Source organism: Mus pahari, chromosome 7 (genome assembly GCF_900095145.1).
Source record: "Mus pahari chromosome 7, PAHARI_EIJ_v1.1, whole genome shotgun sequence".
NCBI lineage: Eukaryota > Metazoa > Chordata > Mammalia > Rodentia > Muridae > Mus > Mus pahari.
Window position 1 is genome coordinate 110,797,701 of NC_034596.1, and position 18,417 is coordinate 110,816,117.

The 18,417-nt window shown below is 47.6% G+C and overlaps 1 protein-coding gene and 1 long non-coding RNA gene across 2 annotated transcripts in view; one reads left to right on the top strand and one right to left on the bottom strand.

Moving 5' to 3' along the window:
• Positions 1 to 18,417, top strand: part of Ptprn2 (protein tyrosine phosphatase receptor type N2) — a 755,793-nt gene that overhangs the window by 724,391 nt on the left and 12,985 nt on the right. The window contains exons 18-21 of the mRNA XM_021201639.2: positions 2,195 to 2,314; positions 3,092 to 3,258; positions 8,130 to 8,183; positions 10,113 to 10,177. Coding sequence (XP_021057298.1) covers positions 2,195 to 2,314; positions 3,092 to 3,258; positions 8,130 to 8,183; positions 10,113 to 10,177 — 406 coding nt within the window. The remainder of the gene's footprint in view (positions 1 to 2,194; positions 2,315 to 3,091; positions 3,259 to 8,129; positions 8,184 to 10,112; positions 10,178 to 18,417) is intronic.
• LOC110324243 overlaps positions 1 to 18,417 on the bottom strand; it is a 98,639-nt gene that overhangs the window by 10,427 nt on the left and 69,795 nt on the right. Inside the window, exon 2 of the long non-coding RNA XR_002380681.1 lies at positions 14,649 to 14,816. This is a non-coding gene — a long non-coding RNA (uncharacterized LOC110324243). The remainder of the gene's footprint in view (positions 1 to 14,648; positions 14,817 to 18,417) is intronic.

The following is an 18,417-nucleotide window of genomic DNA, read 5'->3' on the forward strand; positions in this document are numbered from 1 at the left end:
CTGCAAACAGAGGGAGTCATGGGTGGGACTGCAGACACTAGGACTTAACACAACCCTTGCCTGTGCTCGGGACTCCCTGCCTTGTCAGGGGTCTCTACCCAAACGCCTCACACCTATGTTAGATAGCCGAGGAGAAGACCAGGAATGTGAATGTTCTACTCTCTGATACTCAAACAGACGAATGTTTCAGAAACATGAGAAATATTGATTCATAGTTTACAGAAACTTGCCAAGATGAACAAATGTGGAGAGAGTGAAAATGACTTGGCTGAACTCTTATAGCACCCCACATTCTAACCCAAAATCTGAATTAAAATCACCAGCCAGACAATGTCTGGAGGTGGGCAGCGAGGGACACTAGAAAATGTCATCAGACTTTACAAGCAGCTTGTGACCAGCCAGGCTGCGATCTATCTGATTTAGTAAATTCCCTCTTTGCCTTTATACATACTGACCTAAAAAGAAATATTATCCCCTAGGGTGCCTTTGAGATTGTTTGTTTAAATTAAGTTTCATTTGGATTTAATCTTAACCAAATCTTCAGAGAGCCGGGCAGGCGCCCTGGAAGGAAGCACTGTGTGCGAGCGAACCAATCAGAGAGGCTGTAGAACCTGGAGGACCCCTCTGCAATCGAAGGGCTCGGTAATGTCACACGCGGGCAGCGCAGACAGTGTACTAGATGATGGTTTATGGTCTAGATCATTGTATTTTTATTACACTCATAAAATCTGTGTTTCTCCTCATTTTCGTAATGGCTTCAATGAGCGTCTCCGCTTTCCAAAGGCACAGTAAATCGTTCCGTGATGGGAGCCCTGATTTGGTGGAGCAGGTTGAAAAGCTTACAGTAGGAAACATACTCGGAATTCTCATCTTACCGGACTGGCACTGGGGCAAAACGAAGTGTGTGGGCTCAAGTGTGATTCATACTTATTTGCGGGCTTTTTCCTAAATACTTCAGGAGGTTTCCATTAAATTCCAATATAAATGATACACAGGGAGATGCCTTAAGAGTATTGACTCTTTCAATCCCACAGGAATATAAATCAATACAGAAGGAGGAAAACATGCGCACACGTCTGACTTTTAAGATGTAATTTAATGGAGGAATCTAATAACCTGGATGGTGTTGAGAAAGCTTTTTCTGTGTGACATGCCTGTGCTCCTTAAATAACAAGATCTTAATCAGATTTTTACATCTGCATTTAAAAGAAGTAGAAGCTCCCTGGGATACCAATTTTACACCTAAACGAAGGTGCTTGTAGATACTTCTGTGATGTTAATTCAGGACCTGGCTAGGAAATCAGAGTGTTCTTCATCCTGTACTGCACTGTGCTGTGTTGACAGAAGTCTACACATGCCATGCCTGAGTAGCACCCTCATAAACACCTGCATCACTGAACACAAAGGTTTGCATCTCAAAGTAAAAGGTTGTGTTTACAAAGATGATGACTGAGGGGCCTTTCATCAGGACAAGCATGTGTGCACTCGTGTGTGTGTGTGTGTGTGTGTGTGTGTGTGTGTGTGTGTTCATTGTGGCTTAGATGTGGCTCCCATAAGTTATTAACTAAGTTTCAGATTGTTGTCATCTGAATGGTACACCATGTCTGGGCAGACTCTGTGCTGCTCTGTGAATAAAGGCTTCCTCAGGGCCCACTTCTGATAGGATAACTAGCTTCCTGATGACCATGTGGACCAACATGACCATCAAGCAAGCAAGCAAGCAAGCAAACAAACAAATCAGTGGCCACTGCCATTAGTCTGCTTGCAGAACAGAGTTTTTCACCAGGCTCATCCAGCCTGAACCAGTTTTGTATTGCATTCTAGAAAGTTTCTTTTCTAGACCAAAAGTCGCCAGGCGTGATGATACACTCCTCGAATCCTAACACTCAGGGGGTGGAGGAAGACAGATCTCTGTGAGTCTGAGACCAGCTTGGCCTACATAGCGAGTTCTAGGTCACACAATGAGACTCAGCTTCAAACAATAAAGTTGGGAAGCAACAGCCAAGAAGGGTCTGGGTTGAGAGCAAAATTCATTGAGTGTTTCTAAAAAATATCTCATGGAGCCTATAGAACATTGAGATAATGTATTCAGAGGGCTGAAGCAGCTGCAGTGTGCAGAATCTAAGGAGAAAGAAGTGAGTTCCTCATGAGTGACATTGGAGACTGTAGTAACCACAAGTTGTATCACCTGCAGATGGTGTGGGAAAGCGGTTGTGCCGTCATTGTCATGCTGACACCCCTCTCGGAGAACGGCGTCCGGCAGTGCCATCACTACTGGCCCGATGAAGGCTCCAACCTCTACCATGTCTACGAGGTACCAGGACTGGGTGCCTTCTCAGGGGCGTGGCAAGAAGCATATGTCTCTAGTCCTCATCTACAACCTAACCTGTGAGGCTAGGACATCCCCAGGGAGGGCTGTCAGCACTTTGACATCCCAGGGATCCAGGTGTTATGCAGCCAAGAGACCCAATGCCTTACACTGCAACCTAGTTAGGGATAAACTCAGGAATAAATGCAGGTATTCCATATCACAATTGTATTAAGTCTAAAGGCTGATAGGAAGGGAAAAAAAATGTCTGCATGTAAAGGTGGCCAAGGTTTCAAATAACAAGTATTCAAGCAAGGTCCATTTCATAGAGAATGCTGCCCATGTTCTAGTGGCTGGTGGGTTTTCTTGCCTGAGACATGGCAATATAGACATGGGTCTATAGTATTTGGCCTTTTTGTGAGGGGCATATTTCCCTTGCTGGGTTTCCTATACATACCAGATGAACACAATAACTGTGGTACTTAAGCTAGGAAAAAGTCACATGGAGAGCATGTTAGAGGTTTCACAGGAGCCCTAACAGTATCACTGGGAAGCCAGTTTCTAAACTTGGGAGATGTAGGACTCCTCAGTATCTGCTGAGTCTTCTGTCCCCTGATCTAAACTAGGCACCAGCTAAACTCAGCGAAGGGGACCTTGGGGCAAAGCAGACCTCACCTGTCTCTCCTCACCTGTGTCTCCTCACCACAGTCTCCTCTCTCCCCAAACACAACGCTGTGCTCTGCACTCTTGGGCTCACGAGCTTTGCTAATCTGTCCCCACCAGGTCAATCTAGTCTCTGAGCACATATGGTGCCAGGATTTCCTGGTGAGAAGCTTTTACCTGAAGAACCTGCAGACCAATGAGACTCGCACGGTGACCCAGTTCCACTTCCTGAGTTGGTATGACCAGGGAGTCCCTTCCTCCACGAGATCACTCCTGGATTTCCGCAGGTAAAACGAAGAGCATGCTGCAAACTGTAGCAACTACAGTGTGTGGGCTGGGCCAGGTCTCTCAGGATTTGAGATGATGCCTCCAATGTAACAACTGGGCAGGAAGAGGAAGGGAGAGAGGGAAGGGGGTGTGTAGTTAGTGCCCCTGTTCAGTGGGAGTGACTGTCCATCAGTAGTAGTGATAAAGGTGAGGCAGCGGGCATCTTAGAGCTCTGCAGGCGTAGGCATAATTTGATAAGATTCTGAAACCCACCTAAGACTTATATCCCATACAGTTTAGTAAAGTCAGATTTTTTTTTTTTTTAATTTGGCAACTCATCTTCCAGCTAGGCTAAGGAAATTTTGCCAGGGAAAGGCCAGGTTCTAGAATAGAGAGTCTTGTATAGAAGCCTAAATATATTGAGCACATGAATGTGTATGTGTGTTTAGTGAAGTTTTGAAAGTGACAGTCTTTTGAATGCACTCGATTTTTGTTTGCTTGTTTATTTGTTGCTCCAAATCAGCCAACCATCAAAAAAAAAAAAAAAAAAAAGTCTCCTTTCAAAGTGTCTTTATTGAGCTGTTAAGATGAATGCTAGACTTTCTTACAGGAAGATATTGACGGTGTAAAACCAAGAAAAATATGAGGTAGACGAGCTGTTTGCCCATCACACTCGTGATAGATAGGTCAGTGCCGGCCAAAGTGGTAATAAGTGCAGAGACATCTTATCCACGCCAGTGTCAAGTTCTGTGTCCCACATGTAGCTAACTGGAAGCCTGCCCGCTCATCTGCCCACCCTGCAGATTCTCAGACAAGGAATTAGGGAGCCAGGGCACAGCGTTTTACAAACTGTTGTATCACCAGATGATATGACAGTCCCCAGCCTGAAGTCAAGGAGAGTGTTGAGATAGAAACGGAGCCAAGATGGGCTTGGGCTGCTTAAATTCAAATCTTACAAATTCTGAAGCTTAACATGATGCTACTTCTAGTCCACACGGAAAAGAAAATTTGCAGACAGGGTCTCCCTATCTCTGGCTGTCCTGTCCTGGAACTACATAAGCCAGGCTGTCCTGGAACTCACAGAGATCTGCCTGCCTCTGCCTTTCAAGTGCTGGGAATAAAATTTCTTTGTCTGAATGAGTCATTCTTTGGAAAGAAATTTCGTGAAAGAGTTTGAGGAAAGACGGGAATTTGGTACCAAGGCCAGTGGCTCCTGCCCAGCCGTCACCTCCCCATAGGAGCCACAGCGACCTCCTTCCCACCCCAGTTCCCTAGCCACCAGACCCTTCCCAGTACAGACCTCCTGAAGATACACATAGGAAGTCTTTTGCTCATGACTGGCAAAGTGGATGCAGCTATGCAGATGGCTGTCCATCTCACTACCCGTCTCTAAGCGCATCCAAGGGGTTTGCACATATATGTGTATAGGCCCGTGTCTGTATTCATATATGGAATGGAACATGCCCATATCCAGCCCTCAAGGTTCATGACACATCATGGAGAAAATCAGAATCCCTAAGTCTCCCCAACTCCAGAGTCTGAGGTGACAAGATCCAAGGTTTATGTAACGTCCTATGTTAAACAGACTTTGAGCCCCGTGTTGCAGGCTTCAGTGGGGGAGAAAGCTTTCCTTGGAGCTTTGTGCAGGACCCAGCAGCTCACTCGAGGACCCTTTTAACCTTTCTTTATCCTGGATAGTTGGCACAAATGACCACACTCTCTGGATACCCTGGCTTAGAAATGAAGTTGCCAGTGTCAGCTAGATGGATAGGAAGCCACCTCTGTGGACCCCACCTCGTTCAGGGGAGGAGGTTCTAGTCTTGGAACAATAGCCTAGTGTTCTCAGCAGGCCTGGAGTGTGTGTCAGGCACCCAAGATGTGTAATTAACTGTTGCCGGAGCCCAGGGGGCACACATTTACACTTTAAAGAGAAACTGCTAAGAGATAATTAGAGTCACATGTGAGGGCTTGGCTCTACAAACCTCTCTTCTCTCCCCAGTCTCCGTGTTCTCTCTCCCTCCCTCCTTCCCTCCCTCCCTCTCTTGCTGTGTTCCATGCATCCACTAACGCTGCTCACTGTCAAACCGACAAACCCTTACTTTGCCAGCTACTTAGCGGTGGCCGGTGTCATTTTTGTGACGTTGCAGCTAGTAATATGAGCCCAGTTGCATAGTCACAAAAGTGATCATTGGAAACTGTGACTGCAGCAGGGACATGGGGGCCCCTCTCTGAGCCTCTAACGACCTCACCTGACTTTGCTTGCTGTTCGTTTGCATGGCGACTCACTCAGTGACCAAGGGTTGGTTTGTATTGCTAACGGTTCCTTCTTGGGGAGATCCTCCTGTACAAGTCCACATAGTATCCATTTCTGCTCAATGTCGGAGACCTCGCTTGCTGGTAACCTGTCTAAGAGCAAAAAAACAAGACAACCGTGTATTGCTCATCTTCATGAACAACCAGCCCTTGCATCTCAGGTCCTCGGATGAACACATGGGCTCTCTGTGTGACGGTTTTGCTTTTCTCTCTGTGGTATTTCACGCTGTAATAACCTGTGGTTCCTTGTTAATAAAGTTCTAAGCTATCACGCCACAAGTATTTCCATCCACCGTGTCTCCCACCCAGCCCGGGGTTGCATGTAAATATGTCTGGCACAGGGTGGGGTCTGGTGTGGGTATGAACATTTCAGTGAGATCTCTCAAAGGCCTCCTGGGGCAACCAATCCAGAGAAATCATGCCTTAAGCCTCCTGTAGAGGAAGATAGGACCTACCACAGGAATGGAGATCTGGGTGGCAGCCACTTAGCCTGGGTCACACTCCTACCTAGAGAGATTGTGGGTACATTTTGCCACCATGGGTGTGAGAGTTAACAGTGGTCTGCATTACAGATCCCTTTCCTTACAGTGCATCTTCTATTCTTGCTCCCATCTGGAAAACAGCACAGAGTAAACCTGGTAACTAGCCATCTGGGTAAACCTGGTAACTAGCCATCTGTGGGTAACTAGACATCTATGGGCATGCAGACAGTTTCCCAACCCACAGTAGCTAAGCATACAGTGTGGCCAGGAGTCAAAGGCATGGGTCTGTGGTTGTTCCTGTTAGCAGGGAACTCTGCAGAAAAAGAAGGCTTGGAGGGGAAAGCCACCCAGTGGGCCTGGCCCCTGGTCTCACAGAGCTTTGTGCCTGCCAGGCAAGGGCTCCATCACTGCCACACCTCAGCCCTGGGCACAGGATCTAGTTTCAGGCTCTGTGTTTAGCACCTCTGTGTGTCCGAGCTGGAACCCAGTGGGGAACAGGAAACTTTAGTAGGAGAGCAAGTGGATCTGCTTTCTAACCTGGCTATTTTCCAGCATCCTGATATGTGGGCTCTATTGAGAGGGAGTTTGTCTCTGGTTTCTCGCCTCCTCCCATAATGCACCTCAACCTCACACCGGTGACCACAAAAGGCTCTCTCAGAAAGGACCAAGAGAGAGCTTACTTGTTTTGCCCTCGTAGTTCTGAGAACGCCCCCTTTTTGGAGCCTCAGTGGGTGGTCCAGAGGCTCTGAGATGGTGCGGGTTTTTTACAGATTATATAGATAGAGCTGCCAGAGAGCAAGTGCAGCTGAAAACAGCTTTGAACATGACCTGTCTGTAGGGGGGCACATCTTATCCAGGCTCTTCATCTGCCCTTCAATTCCCATTTGCTAGTTCCGTTGTGGGGGGAGGGGGGACTCAGACTTCTATCAGAAGTAGCTGAGTCTAGTAACACTTCAGTAGACGTCAAATAAAAAAAAAAGAAAAAAAGGAAAAAAGGAAAAAAGAAAAGAAAAGCTTTCTGCTATTGGGCTGCCTGATACTAAATTATCTACTCAGTGCATGGGCTATAGGACATAGGCTACTGCCCCCTCCCCCTGGTCCTCTCTGCTTGGAGGCTTGCAGCCACAGCTGATTGATTTTTCTCTCTCCACACACTGTCACTGTGCTTGGGCGGCAAAGAAACGTGACATATTCCCATTTCTGGTTCAAGGGGAAACTTTTTTTTTTTTTTTTGTATTGTATTGCCAATTTTTTTCTCTCTAATTTGAGTCTCATGGTAGGAGGTCACACAGCACATTCTAGAGTATTCACACTCATCACAGGTTTTTTTTTTTCCCCCTTCCAGCAAACTCGGATCCTGTCCTTGCTTTTCTTGATAAGAATATTTTACTGAGAACTTTAATGTGCTCTGAAAACTTCTTTAGTTTCGCTGAATTTAAAGAGTAATGCTTGGACATTGTACTATGAATGAATAACAAGCCCTCTGGTTGAGATATGATTTGGTGGACAATACCTTCCATATCTCATGGATAGTAACTAGGGGTCCAAACTTTAACAGTGAAATTATTTTTAAAACCACCCCCAATTTAGAAAAATAGAAAAGACCATCTTGAGTTCCCTGGAGTGTTCTCCAATATTTACATACTTGTCTCAAGCTAGCAGATAAGATAGGATCTTTAGGGTATTGTATTTAGATATAATAATGTCATATTTCAGTGTGGTAAATAGGCTATAAGACTTTTGAACACACCAGACAAAACTCAGAGTTTCCCAACAGGAGCCCAGTCACTGGAGCCACATCAGGAGGGAAGAGAGAAAACCTGAAGAGTGAGGCCAGAAGGGACAGGCCTGGCTCCTGTACCTGTGTCCCAAAACCTAGAGCTCACAGTGGCAAAGGGAGAAAAAGCACTCACTATGGATACCTAAAATGTGTTTTTAAAGCTCATTGACTGAGTTGCCATTGAAAGGAGAAACAAACCATTGAGCTAGATATGTAAATCCCCATTCTCTGTGTCTTATGGACTTTGCTGTGGCTTGCTAGAGTTTGGATGACAGAGTCAGCATGTCACTATAACTTTTATCTCTCTTTATTTCAGAAAAGTGAACAAATGCTACAGAGGCCGCTCTTGTCCGATAATTGTCCATTGCAGGCAAGTATAACTCAACATGGATTAAATTTTGCTGTTTCAAAACATTAACAGATACCATTACAGTGCAGGCTGAGCTCTCTGGCTGACTGGCAAATGTATCTAGCTGGTTTCTCTAAGGGAAACCACAGATATAAACTTAATTTGCCATTCTGTTTGGCTAGAGGAAGCTGTGCATCTTTTTGCCTTTGCACATGGACTAAATAGTACCACGGGCTGTCTTCTACTTCTAAATGACCACACACAAATGCCTTATTTTTTTTCTTAAACCCTCTTGATGCTGCAAAAATTTGAGGGCCACAGGTTCAGGCATGTGGCTTTATCCCAGTCACAAGATGAAGAATGCCTGGAGATACATTAGGGACAGTCTATAAAGATGGAGCCACCACCACCACCACTCTGCTCTCAGTGGCTGAGGCCAAAGTCATACCAGTGAGAGCTCAGAGGACATGTTCAGCCCATCAGCTCTGTCTCTACTGCGGCTCCATACTCAACAGTTCATGGTGAAGAGTTTACACTCTGTTTCTCTAGAAATGTCTCACAGAACATGCCTTTCTGTCCAGAATGAAAAGAAGACTTTATCCTAAAGGTCAAGCAGCACATGTGTGTGTGTGTATGTGTGTGTGTGTGTGCGTGTGTGTGTGTGTGTGTGTGTGTGTGTATGTGTGTGCGCGTGCATGTGCATGGGTACATCCGTGCAAAACCTGCAAATGCTTCTGCCTTTGAGCAGAGAGTGAAAATAGCCTTTGGCTTCATGTCTCACAAAGCAAAGCAAAGCATCTTTCACCTGTAAATGTTCTAAGACAAGCTGCAGTTTGTTGGAAGATTTGCATAGTATTGCTTAAAATATTCTGAGTCCGTGCCACTTGCAGAAGTGAGCCACGTCAGGCTCTAGGATGTCAGCAGCTCCTTGTCACGGCACCCACCGAGGATCCCGAAAGCCCACATGCAAGGGAAAGTGCAGTGTGAAGAGTCCCTCTTGCCAGCTCACAGCATTTGGGGGAAGCTGTGAACGCTAAGGCAAGGGCTCTCCACTTGAGAAGGATGACTGAGGGCTTTCCCAACCCCCTGGGAGCCACAGCGCTGTCTTCCTTAGATGCTTCCCCTTAAAGATGCGGCTGATTTGCCAAAAAGTGTACATGTGAGGCATCCTCCGTTTAGGAGAGGCCAGTTGTATGAAGACAAACCCCTCTGATGAAGAGCGTGCTGAAAACTCGCAAGACACCACTGTAACACCTGCATGGGATCTACATCTCATGAGAGAAGATGATGCTAGGCCACTGTTCCCACAGAAAGGCATTTTCCTTCTCCTTCCACTTACAACTGTGAAGACATGATTCAAAACATGATTTCTACAACATGACCTTTTGAGATGTGATTTTTACAACTCTGGTCCCAGTGGCAAACCTCCCAGTTATAGCTGGTGGCTGGAGGGAAGCACGAGAGGATGGTGCTTTCTGAAGAATACAATCAAGAGATGAACAAAAGGTATCCTTCTCCCTCAGATGGGAGGGCGCCTGGAAAGGAGAGCCATGCGCTTTGACAGGAGTTGGGTGGGCGCCCTGCTCTACCACCCAGTCTTCTCCACCTGGCCGCCTGCTGGCTCGGAGTCACAGAATACTATCAGGGATGGTAGAAGGCAGATGCTATCTACTTCTGGCACCAGCAAGCTTCTCTTCATTTTTTTTTTCCCTGACAAAATTGGCCACATCTCAGAGTAAAGGGTGGGCGAGGAGAAAGAGCATTCCGAGAGACACGTTCCTGGCCCTGCTTCTCCCTGACTGTGCATCCTTTGCCCTCTCTCCCTCTAACATGCTGTCTCCCTTCCTCTCCCAGCCCCACTTGAGAATGAGGAAGGACTTGGCTGCCGGCTTGTCTGAGCCTGCTCACACAGGGTAGGCAGCCTTTCACTCTCTCTCCTTCTGTTGACAGTGACGGCGCTGGCAGGAGTGGAACCTACGTCCTGATTGACATGGTTCTCAATAAGATGGCCAAAGGTGAGAGAGGGATGGTGTTGCTATAGCAACATGGGGAGCACTCTCCACAGGAGGCCTTGGAGAAAAGCAGCCTATTGCTGTCCCTTTCCTGAGTCAAGTGGTGTTGAGGCTGTCTGTGGCAAGTGTGGTTATTTTTGAGGTTCATTCTTTATTTTAGGTGGAACCAGCACCCATAGTGTGTCTCCAATAAGGGTCTGCCCCGTGCAGCTTGGTGCAGTATGAGGAGGCCAGAGGGCAGCCTTGGACCTTAAACCCTGCTCTAGGCCAGCACATCCTTGCAGCTGTTTACTAGTTATGTGCAGCCATTTACTAGTTATGTGCAGCTGTTTACTGGTTATGTGCAGCTGTTTACTGGTTATCTGCAGCTGTTTACTGGTTATCTGCAGCTGTTTACTGGTTTTGCAAGGTGTGATTCAGACTCCTTGGCACAAGTTCTAATACCACCAGTAGGCAGACTTGGTTTAGAGGGGTGGTACCTAAGAACAGGTTCTAATACATCAGTAATGCATCAGTGTGTGTGTGTGTGTGTGTGTCCTCCCAGCCTCACACAAGCTAAGTAAGCACTGTGCTGCTGAGCCACACCCTGACCCCTCACAAGTCCTTTAACACCCTCTTTAAGACTCAAAATGTGTTGCAGGCCTAGGATATGGGGCCTAGGACTAGACTAGTGCCTGTCCCTCCAGAGGACTTCAGGCATTCCTGTGCTGGTTTTTGAACAGTTCAACCTGATACTTGGCCCACAATAAGACTATTTATATCTATAACGACCAAACAGTTGTCCTGTGGAATTCAGACCATTGAGGGAACGGAAGCCAGGGATAAAGTTAAAGGAGCAGGCTCCATAACTCCTGGGGACCTGCACTCTGAGAATCCCCAGGCAGAGCTGCTGGGAAGGCCCAGCACCTGCCTGCCTGCCTTCACCTTATCCTTCCTGACTGACTCATTCTATAGTCTAGGAAGCACAGATCTGAGCAACACGTTACAGTTACAGCCTCCCTCAACTGTGAACCCTTGAGCTTGCTAAGCAGCCCTGGAGTCACTTGAGCCACCCCCCCCCNCCCCCCCACCCCGGGCTCTGGCTCCCCCCCCCTCTCTGAGCCCCACCCCCCTGCTAAGCTATTTGCAGGAAGATGCACAGACAAAAGCCCAAGCACAAAGCACAGGCCCTGTCGCTTGCTCACAGCGTTTAGTGATGTTGTTTGGCAGAACAGTAACACAACCTTAACATTTTTCTTACAAACTTCTTTCTCCTTATCTATGAACGCTGCTCCGGCTCATTGGAAACCTCTTTTCTCTTTGCAAACGCGCAGTCGTTGACGCCTGGTGCCAGTAGCAATCAACAGGACTCACACACTTCTTCTCTTATCGCCCATCCTGTATTTGCTCTCATGAACATAATATTTTCCTTTTGTTACACCAAAATTCCCTCAGAACGATACAGACAATTTTAGCTTGATGTTTTCTTTCATGGCTATGCTTGCAGGGTGCTATAAAAAGCTCTTTGGCAAACGTTTATTTCATGCAGAAAGATGGCAAACAGCAGGGTGAGCTCTTAAGGTACCAGCCAGGGTTGGGCCCTAGTGGGGAAAACTGGATTGGCATGATCTGGCATGGGGTTTTAGTGACTCCATTCACCTCCTAGAGAAAGAAGCAAGGGCAGTCAGTTGGTCAGGCCCAGGGGGTGGGCTAACTGTCATCTGTCCGCCTGTCCGTCCTGCCATTTGCTAGCTCCATTCTACCATGTAATATCAGATTCCATTTAAAGTGTGGGCTCCGTGCTCACAATGCAAGATCATCCATGTGGAACTGGTCGGAGCCAGCAGACTCCCTGTTCTCTAGGATCCATCACCAATACTGACCTGCTCCCCTTCTCCAGGGGTCTACAGTGTGAAATCCCCTGACCTGGGGCCCAGCTGGGGTCTCAAGAGAGATCAAAGGGCAGGCGGCTCCTCACAGACTGAGGTGGGCCTTTCCCAGGCCGCCACCCCTAGAGGCCACTGGGGTTTTGTCCTGGGCGGCTGGGGTGCCTTTGTCTGGCCTGAGAAGCTGGAGGCCCACGTTGCCAACCCAGCGTTCATCAAATGATCAGAGGCCCAAAGACCTGGACTGCAGCCTTTCTTCCCGGTCCCCTTTCTTAAAATAAATGAATTGCAGGACCAGCAAAAAAAAAAAAAAAAAAAAAAAAAGCCTTTGCAAAGCTGGCCTGTGCAGCGGCGGGCGCTGTCTTCGGAGTCCTCTGCCCTGTGCTCCCAGCTGCACCCAGCGGCTCTCATTCAAGCAGCCTTTCAGGGATTAAGGTCCTCAGGCCTAGCACAAGCGCTAGAAGAATAGAGCTGGAATAATTTAAGTTCTTTCCCCGCTGTCTGGTTTGTTAGCAAGTAGACAATGATGCACTTGGAAATCAAAGTAAATGGACCCCCACGCTGGAAGGGCCAAGCTGCACATAGGTAATAGGGTCTGGAGATCACAGATATATGTTGTTGGGTGCAGCAAATGCATCTTCTACTGGGAAGAGATGCATGGGCCTCTCCCGATGAAGTGTTTGGGTCTCACCAGGCCAGGTATGCGCATGCGCGTACGTTTCCACCCGTGCTGCTGCTTCCTAAGCTTGTGCTTTCTGCGTTTCTGTTCAGCCTTAACATCCCCTTACTCGGGGCTTCTTCCTATTTCCTTATGAAGTTTGAAAGACAAGTGGCCCAAGCTTCCGGGACTGAGTCACCATAGCACCAGGACCCATAGGCATTAAGGATCGCTCAGGCAGGGCCAACACAGGCACACTGCGCATGACTGCAGGGTTTTGGCAACATTCCTAGCAGGAGTTTGGAAGAGGAAAGGTTCCCTTGGCCTCCAGACAAGGCACAGACCTGCTTTGAATAGAGATCATCAGCCGTGGCCCTGCAGCTGTAGTACAGAGCTAGGCAGGTGCTTCTGATTGGTCAGCGACAGGCTGGACCTCCATGTCCTGCACAAGCGTATTAGAGTAGGCGTACACTAGCACACACTGCTATGCTGTGAGGTCAGCCAGAATGGATGGGGATAACTGGCTATGCAGCACCAGGCTTCTTCTCAACAACCATCTCTCCATCCGTTGTCCCTCCCTCCAGGGTGCCCTCTCTTACAAGTTGTGCAGTTTGTGACTGGCCTGGGCATCTCATGCCTGGGGAAGCAGTCTGTTCACCCTTACACACCTGGCTGACTTCCCTTAGCACAGTGTTTTCATGTTCCCCTTCAACAGGCTAACCAAAATCAGTTCCAGAGCAGACCACGTTTGGCTCATCTGTTGACAGGCACTGGTCTGTTTGTAGCTTGCACCTGCTGGAATCCCTGTTTGGAACTGTTGAGTATGTATCTAGGAGTGGGATGGCTGAGTCAGGGGCCACCATGGCTGTCCCACCCTGCATTCCCACCCTGCTGCTCAGGGTTCCATTCTGCCCACACATGCTGTGTGCCAGTGCTCTGCTGGGTTCTATTTTTCGAATGTATTTACTTTCAAGTTTTATATTTGATAAATATATATTATATATTATATGCTGAGAAAATTCTCCCTCACTCTCCTATCCTCTTTAGTCTCCCCACTCCATTAGTTCCTCCTGTTCCCTTAGATATTTCCTCATCTACCTTCATGTCAGACATGTGAGAGTTCATATATATATATGTATGATATATATATATATCATATATATATATGTATGATATATATATATATCATATATATATATATATATATATATATATATATATATATATATATATATATATAAAACCAGGGAGCCACCAAGGAGAGAAAAATCAGTTATCTTTCTGAGCATGGCTTCATTTACTTAGGACCATCTCCAGTTACATCCGTTTTCCCTCAAACAACAACAGGGCTTCATTTTTCACTAAGGCTCAAAAAGTGAGGTTGTGAATGCTGCACTGTCTTTGAACATTTCTCTACTGATGGACACCTAAGCTAGTCCCGTAGCTGAGCTAATCTGAATTCTGCTACAGTAAACAGTGGTGTACAAGTATCTCTGTGATGTGTTGACCTGGAACCCTTCTGGTAAGTACTGAGGGATGCGGAAACTTATCATATGGAAGATGTGTTAGTTCTCGCTCTCTCATCCTTTCTTTACTCCTTTGTGAGCAACCTCTATGCTGGCTTCCACAGTGGCTGACTGGTTTACATTTTCACTGCCAGGACATGTGGGCTCCCCTGCACTTGCCAGCATTTGCAGTTACTTTTTTCTGTTTGGGGTTGTAGCCCCTTGGTATTTATGACATCATCTCATTGCAGCTCTGCTCCTGTTTCCTTCCCACCTAGTGCCGGCCAGCGGCTCACAGGCTCACTTGCCATTGGTAGAGCTTCTTGGGATAAATGGTGGTTCCGCCCTTTGCTTGTCTGAGTTAGAGCCACTTGGTTTGTTGTAGGAATTCTTTCTATATTATGAATATTAATGACTACCAGATGTGTGGCTGGCTGGCACTTTACCTTTTCCCGCGTAATGGGGTTTCCTCGTTGTCTTGGATGCATTCTTTGTTCCACAGAAGAATTTGATGTTTCATTTATCTTTTATAATGTTTTATCTTTTAAAATGTTTTCCCCCAAAGTTTTTTCTTTGTTGCTGTGAATCCAAGGTCACAGAGAGTCCTCATTTTCCTATAAGAGAAGTTAACTTTTAGCTGGAGGCCTGAGCAGCTGGAGGCCCGCCTAGGGAGCCAAGCATGATCACAACCCAAAGAGACCCTTGAAGGCTACCGCACAGCACAGGGTCATACAACACAGCACTATCTGCATAGGCAGTGACAGAACATCTTCCACAACTAATAACCTATGGCTCAATGAACATCTATAAAGGTGGCACCTCTCCAGAGCTACCCTGTTTAATATGTAATCATATATACCAACTTGAGATTAAAAGGATGGCTGGAGAGATGGCTCTGTGGGTAAAGGCTTTTATCTGGGCCTGACAACCTGAGTTTAATCCCTCAGGATGGAGGGAGAGACAAACCCTTCTTTTGGCGGGTTCACTCCCTGCCAAGCCTCCTTGTCCCACAGCCCCATGTCCTGCTTCAGAAGCTGCTGGGCTAGCCTCCCTGCCCCATCCCATCCCATCCCTCTGGATCTATGTTCACAGTGTAAGTGCAGTATCAGACAAAACACCTTGGATGCCTGCCTTGCCTGGGAGACCCTGCCAGCCATCATCATTCCCTGGCTCCTTCAGAGCTACAGAACACAGGACTTTGTCTCTTTAAGACCTATTTTTATTTTTGTGTATATGAGTATTTTGTCTGCATGTATGTATGTGCACTCTGTGCATGCCTGATATGCCTAGAGGCCAGAAGAAAGCATCAGATCCCCCAGAATGGGAGTCACAGGTAGTGTGTGCTGGGAATTAAACCCGGGTCCTTTATAAAAGCAGCAAGTGTCTCCAGGCCTCATCTCCAGCCCCACATAGGACCTTTTTGTTGCAGTAAATCTCCAACCCAAATAAGCCTGGGCAAAGAAAACACAACTCAATTAATATGAATACATGCTGTGCACCTAGATTGGGAAGATCTACCCCTACACTACCATCTTCCCCATCTATGAGGCCCTTATAACTTGCAGTTTCTCCAGGCCATGTGCTTCTGCTCCACTTTTCTTCCACCTTCTCCTCCCTTCTCCCCCTCCACCTTCTCTCCCAAACTTTCAGCTCCACCTTCCCTTCTCCTGCCCAATCACCAGCTCTAGCCTTTATTTTACAAGTTAAGGTGGGGAGAAGGTTCAAAGGAAGTCACCTGAGTTCAGACTCTTTCCTGATTCTCAACCCCTCCCAAGAGTTTGAGCAGAATTAGCATCAAAATACAAGCAGTCCCAGGGCTATCTGCAACACCTTTTCTTGTGTCCTAGGGCATGGGTGTGGCCTCCCTCCCACTGTTTCCAGGAGCTGTTTCCCCAGAGCACTTAGTCATTAGCACAATGCCATTCATGCTTTCAGAGAACCCAAGCTTAAAACATGGAGGTGTTCTACCAACCTGTCCAACACACATGCCACCATGTCAGCCTGTCCACTAAGCACGTATGACCAGCATCTGGGACCACACAATGTTTGCTGTGTCGGTGGCTGGCTACAGCTGTCAGGTGATGGAGAGTGCTAACAGAGCTGTCATGGAGCTCAGGGAAGACCCACAAGCCATTTTCACAGGGAGAAGGGGACCTGGCTACTGCATTGAAAGGTGACAGAGTGAGCTTTAAGAACTTTGATGACTTGCCCCAAAACCTCAAACTAGCTAAGGTCAGCTGTAGAGACCTGCTCTTCCTAAAAAGAGGCCAGAGCCCACCAGGGAAGAGCTGAAGTGTGGCCTTTGATATGTTCCAGGAGTAGAGGGGATGGCCAACAGGGACTGGCCTGGGCTGTAATGAGCCAGCCACCAGGCAGAAAAAGGACTGAGGGCAGGAATGGCTGATAGCAAATCTGTCCCATTCTTACAGCCTAGAATCACAGAAGAGGAGAAGCATGTGTGGATGTTCACAGGGCCGGTGGCCATGGGGACAAGAGGACTAGAAGATGTAAAAGCTGGGATAGAGGCAGGAGTCTACAGGAGTAACTAGCATCAGCTGGCATAGCATCAGAGGGTTGGCACAAAGGAAAGGCTGTGCTCATGGCCGGCTCATATGTGGTTTGGACAGACAGATGGGGCAGACTGCAGGGAAAGAGGAATGCTTTGAGGACCGGCAGGAAGAGAAAGGCACAGATGGGCCACAACCTGTCTTCACAATGGAGATAGCCTGCCTCACAGCTCAAGTGAGTTCAGGGTTTAAAAGCCAGAAGAAGGGGGCCAGGTAGGAGGAGCCCCACCCCTGGAACTGTCAGTCATGTATGGTGTGGGTTGGCCCTGTGTGGGCCCCTCTGCACATTTCTTCTGAGCTCCGAGTGTGTCTGAGGTGGTGACCAGGCATCGGGGTGACATCATTACTACGTGGAACACATAGAAGCTAGGAGGCAGACATGTTCCATAACAGACAGCAGGGAGGGAGTTCGGGTACATGGCTGTCCCCACAAAGCCTTTATGATAGACAAAGAATGTGCTTATCCGCTGGGAAGGGTTGAGACTACCACACCTATGCTGATACTGCGGCCTGTTGTGTAGGACATACATACGTTGTGTAGGACACATAGACAACATACGTGTAGGTCCACATATGTGGCTTCATCCTTGTGGGGTGTTGCCTTGCCAGTGAGCAGCAGGGATTCTTGGCTGTGCCTCTGCCTCAGCCAGAGAATGGCTCACACTGGACTAGTCCCTCCCATGCTATACCACCTAAGAGGGTTCACTTCCAGAGACTCAGACCCTTGACTTCAGGCAGGGCCATTCTCTTGAAGCTGCCCTTCATCTCGAACCATAAATTGCTCTGTCATTTAGTCCAAATGTGAGCTTTTCCCTTCCCACCCTTGGATTGCAGCAGCCTCTGACTTCTGAGTCCCATGGTCTTTGTCCCCTGGCTACCGCCTGTGTAGACACTAGGGTGCTTTTGGCAGAGCCTTGGTCCTCCTTCATATTGGGGGCAGAGTCTGGGAAGAGGATGGCACCTCTGGGAGACCACCTGTGCTCACAGGTAGGGAACAGACAATCCCTATGACATAACAAAACATATCATTAGCACCCTGCTGAAGGATGGGCACCCATTATTAGGCTTTCTGTAAGAGCTCTTCCTCCTCTGCTCCTCATTTACCCACATGATGGCACTGTGCCCACCCGCCTAGCCTGGTCTCTCTATGACCTATATTCCTGTGCAGAGCTAGGGGACTTCAGGAAGGGGGTGCAGTTCTCTAAAGTACCCTCCCAAGGCAGCTCCCAACCTCAGACCAGTGTCCTCCTCCCCAACCAGATCTACATCCCAAGTGTCCTTCATCACTGGGCCGTACTAGCTGACTTGCTGTATTGAGTAGGATTTAAGGCACCTCTGTCAAGAAAGGGTTGTTCTAGGGATTCAGGGTAGTCATGTCACTGGGGCTGCCATGAGGGTCACCTCTGTCACTTTGTGACCTTCCCCTGCATTCCCTCCACATCACAGAATCATGTGCAAGAATCCGAAGCAGTTAGGATGTGCGGTGTGGTCAGAAGCACCAGAAGCACATAGAACACTGCTAGGCATTTTCCACTGTCCCCTATGCTGGAACAGTACAGGGTGGGGGCTTCATCAGTTGCTCTCAGAGCTCTAGATTTTATTATACTGTATTGTAAAGACCTAGAAACACCTCCGTTTCTCCAGACCA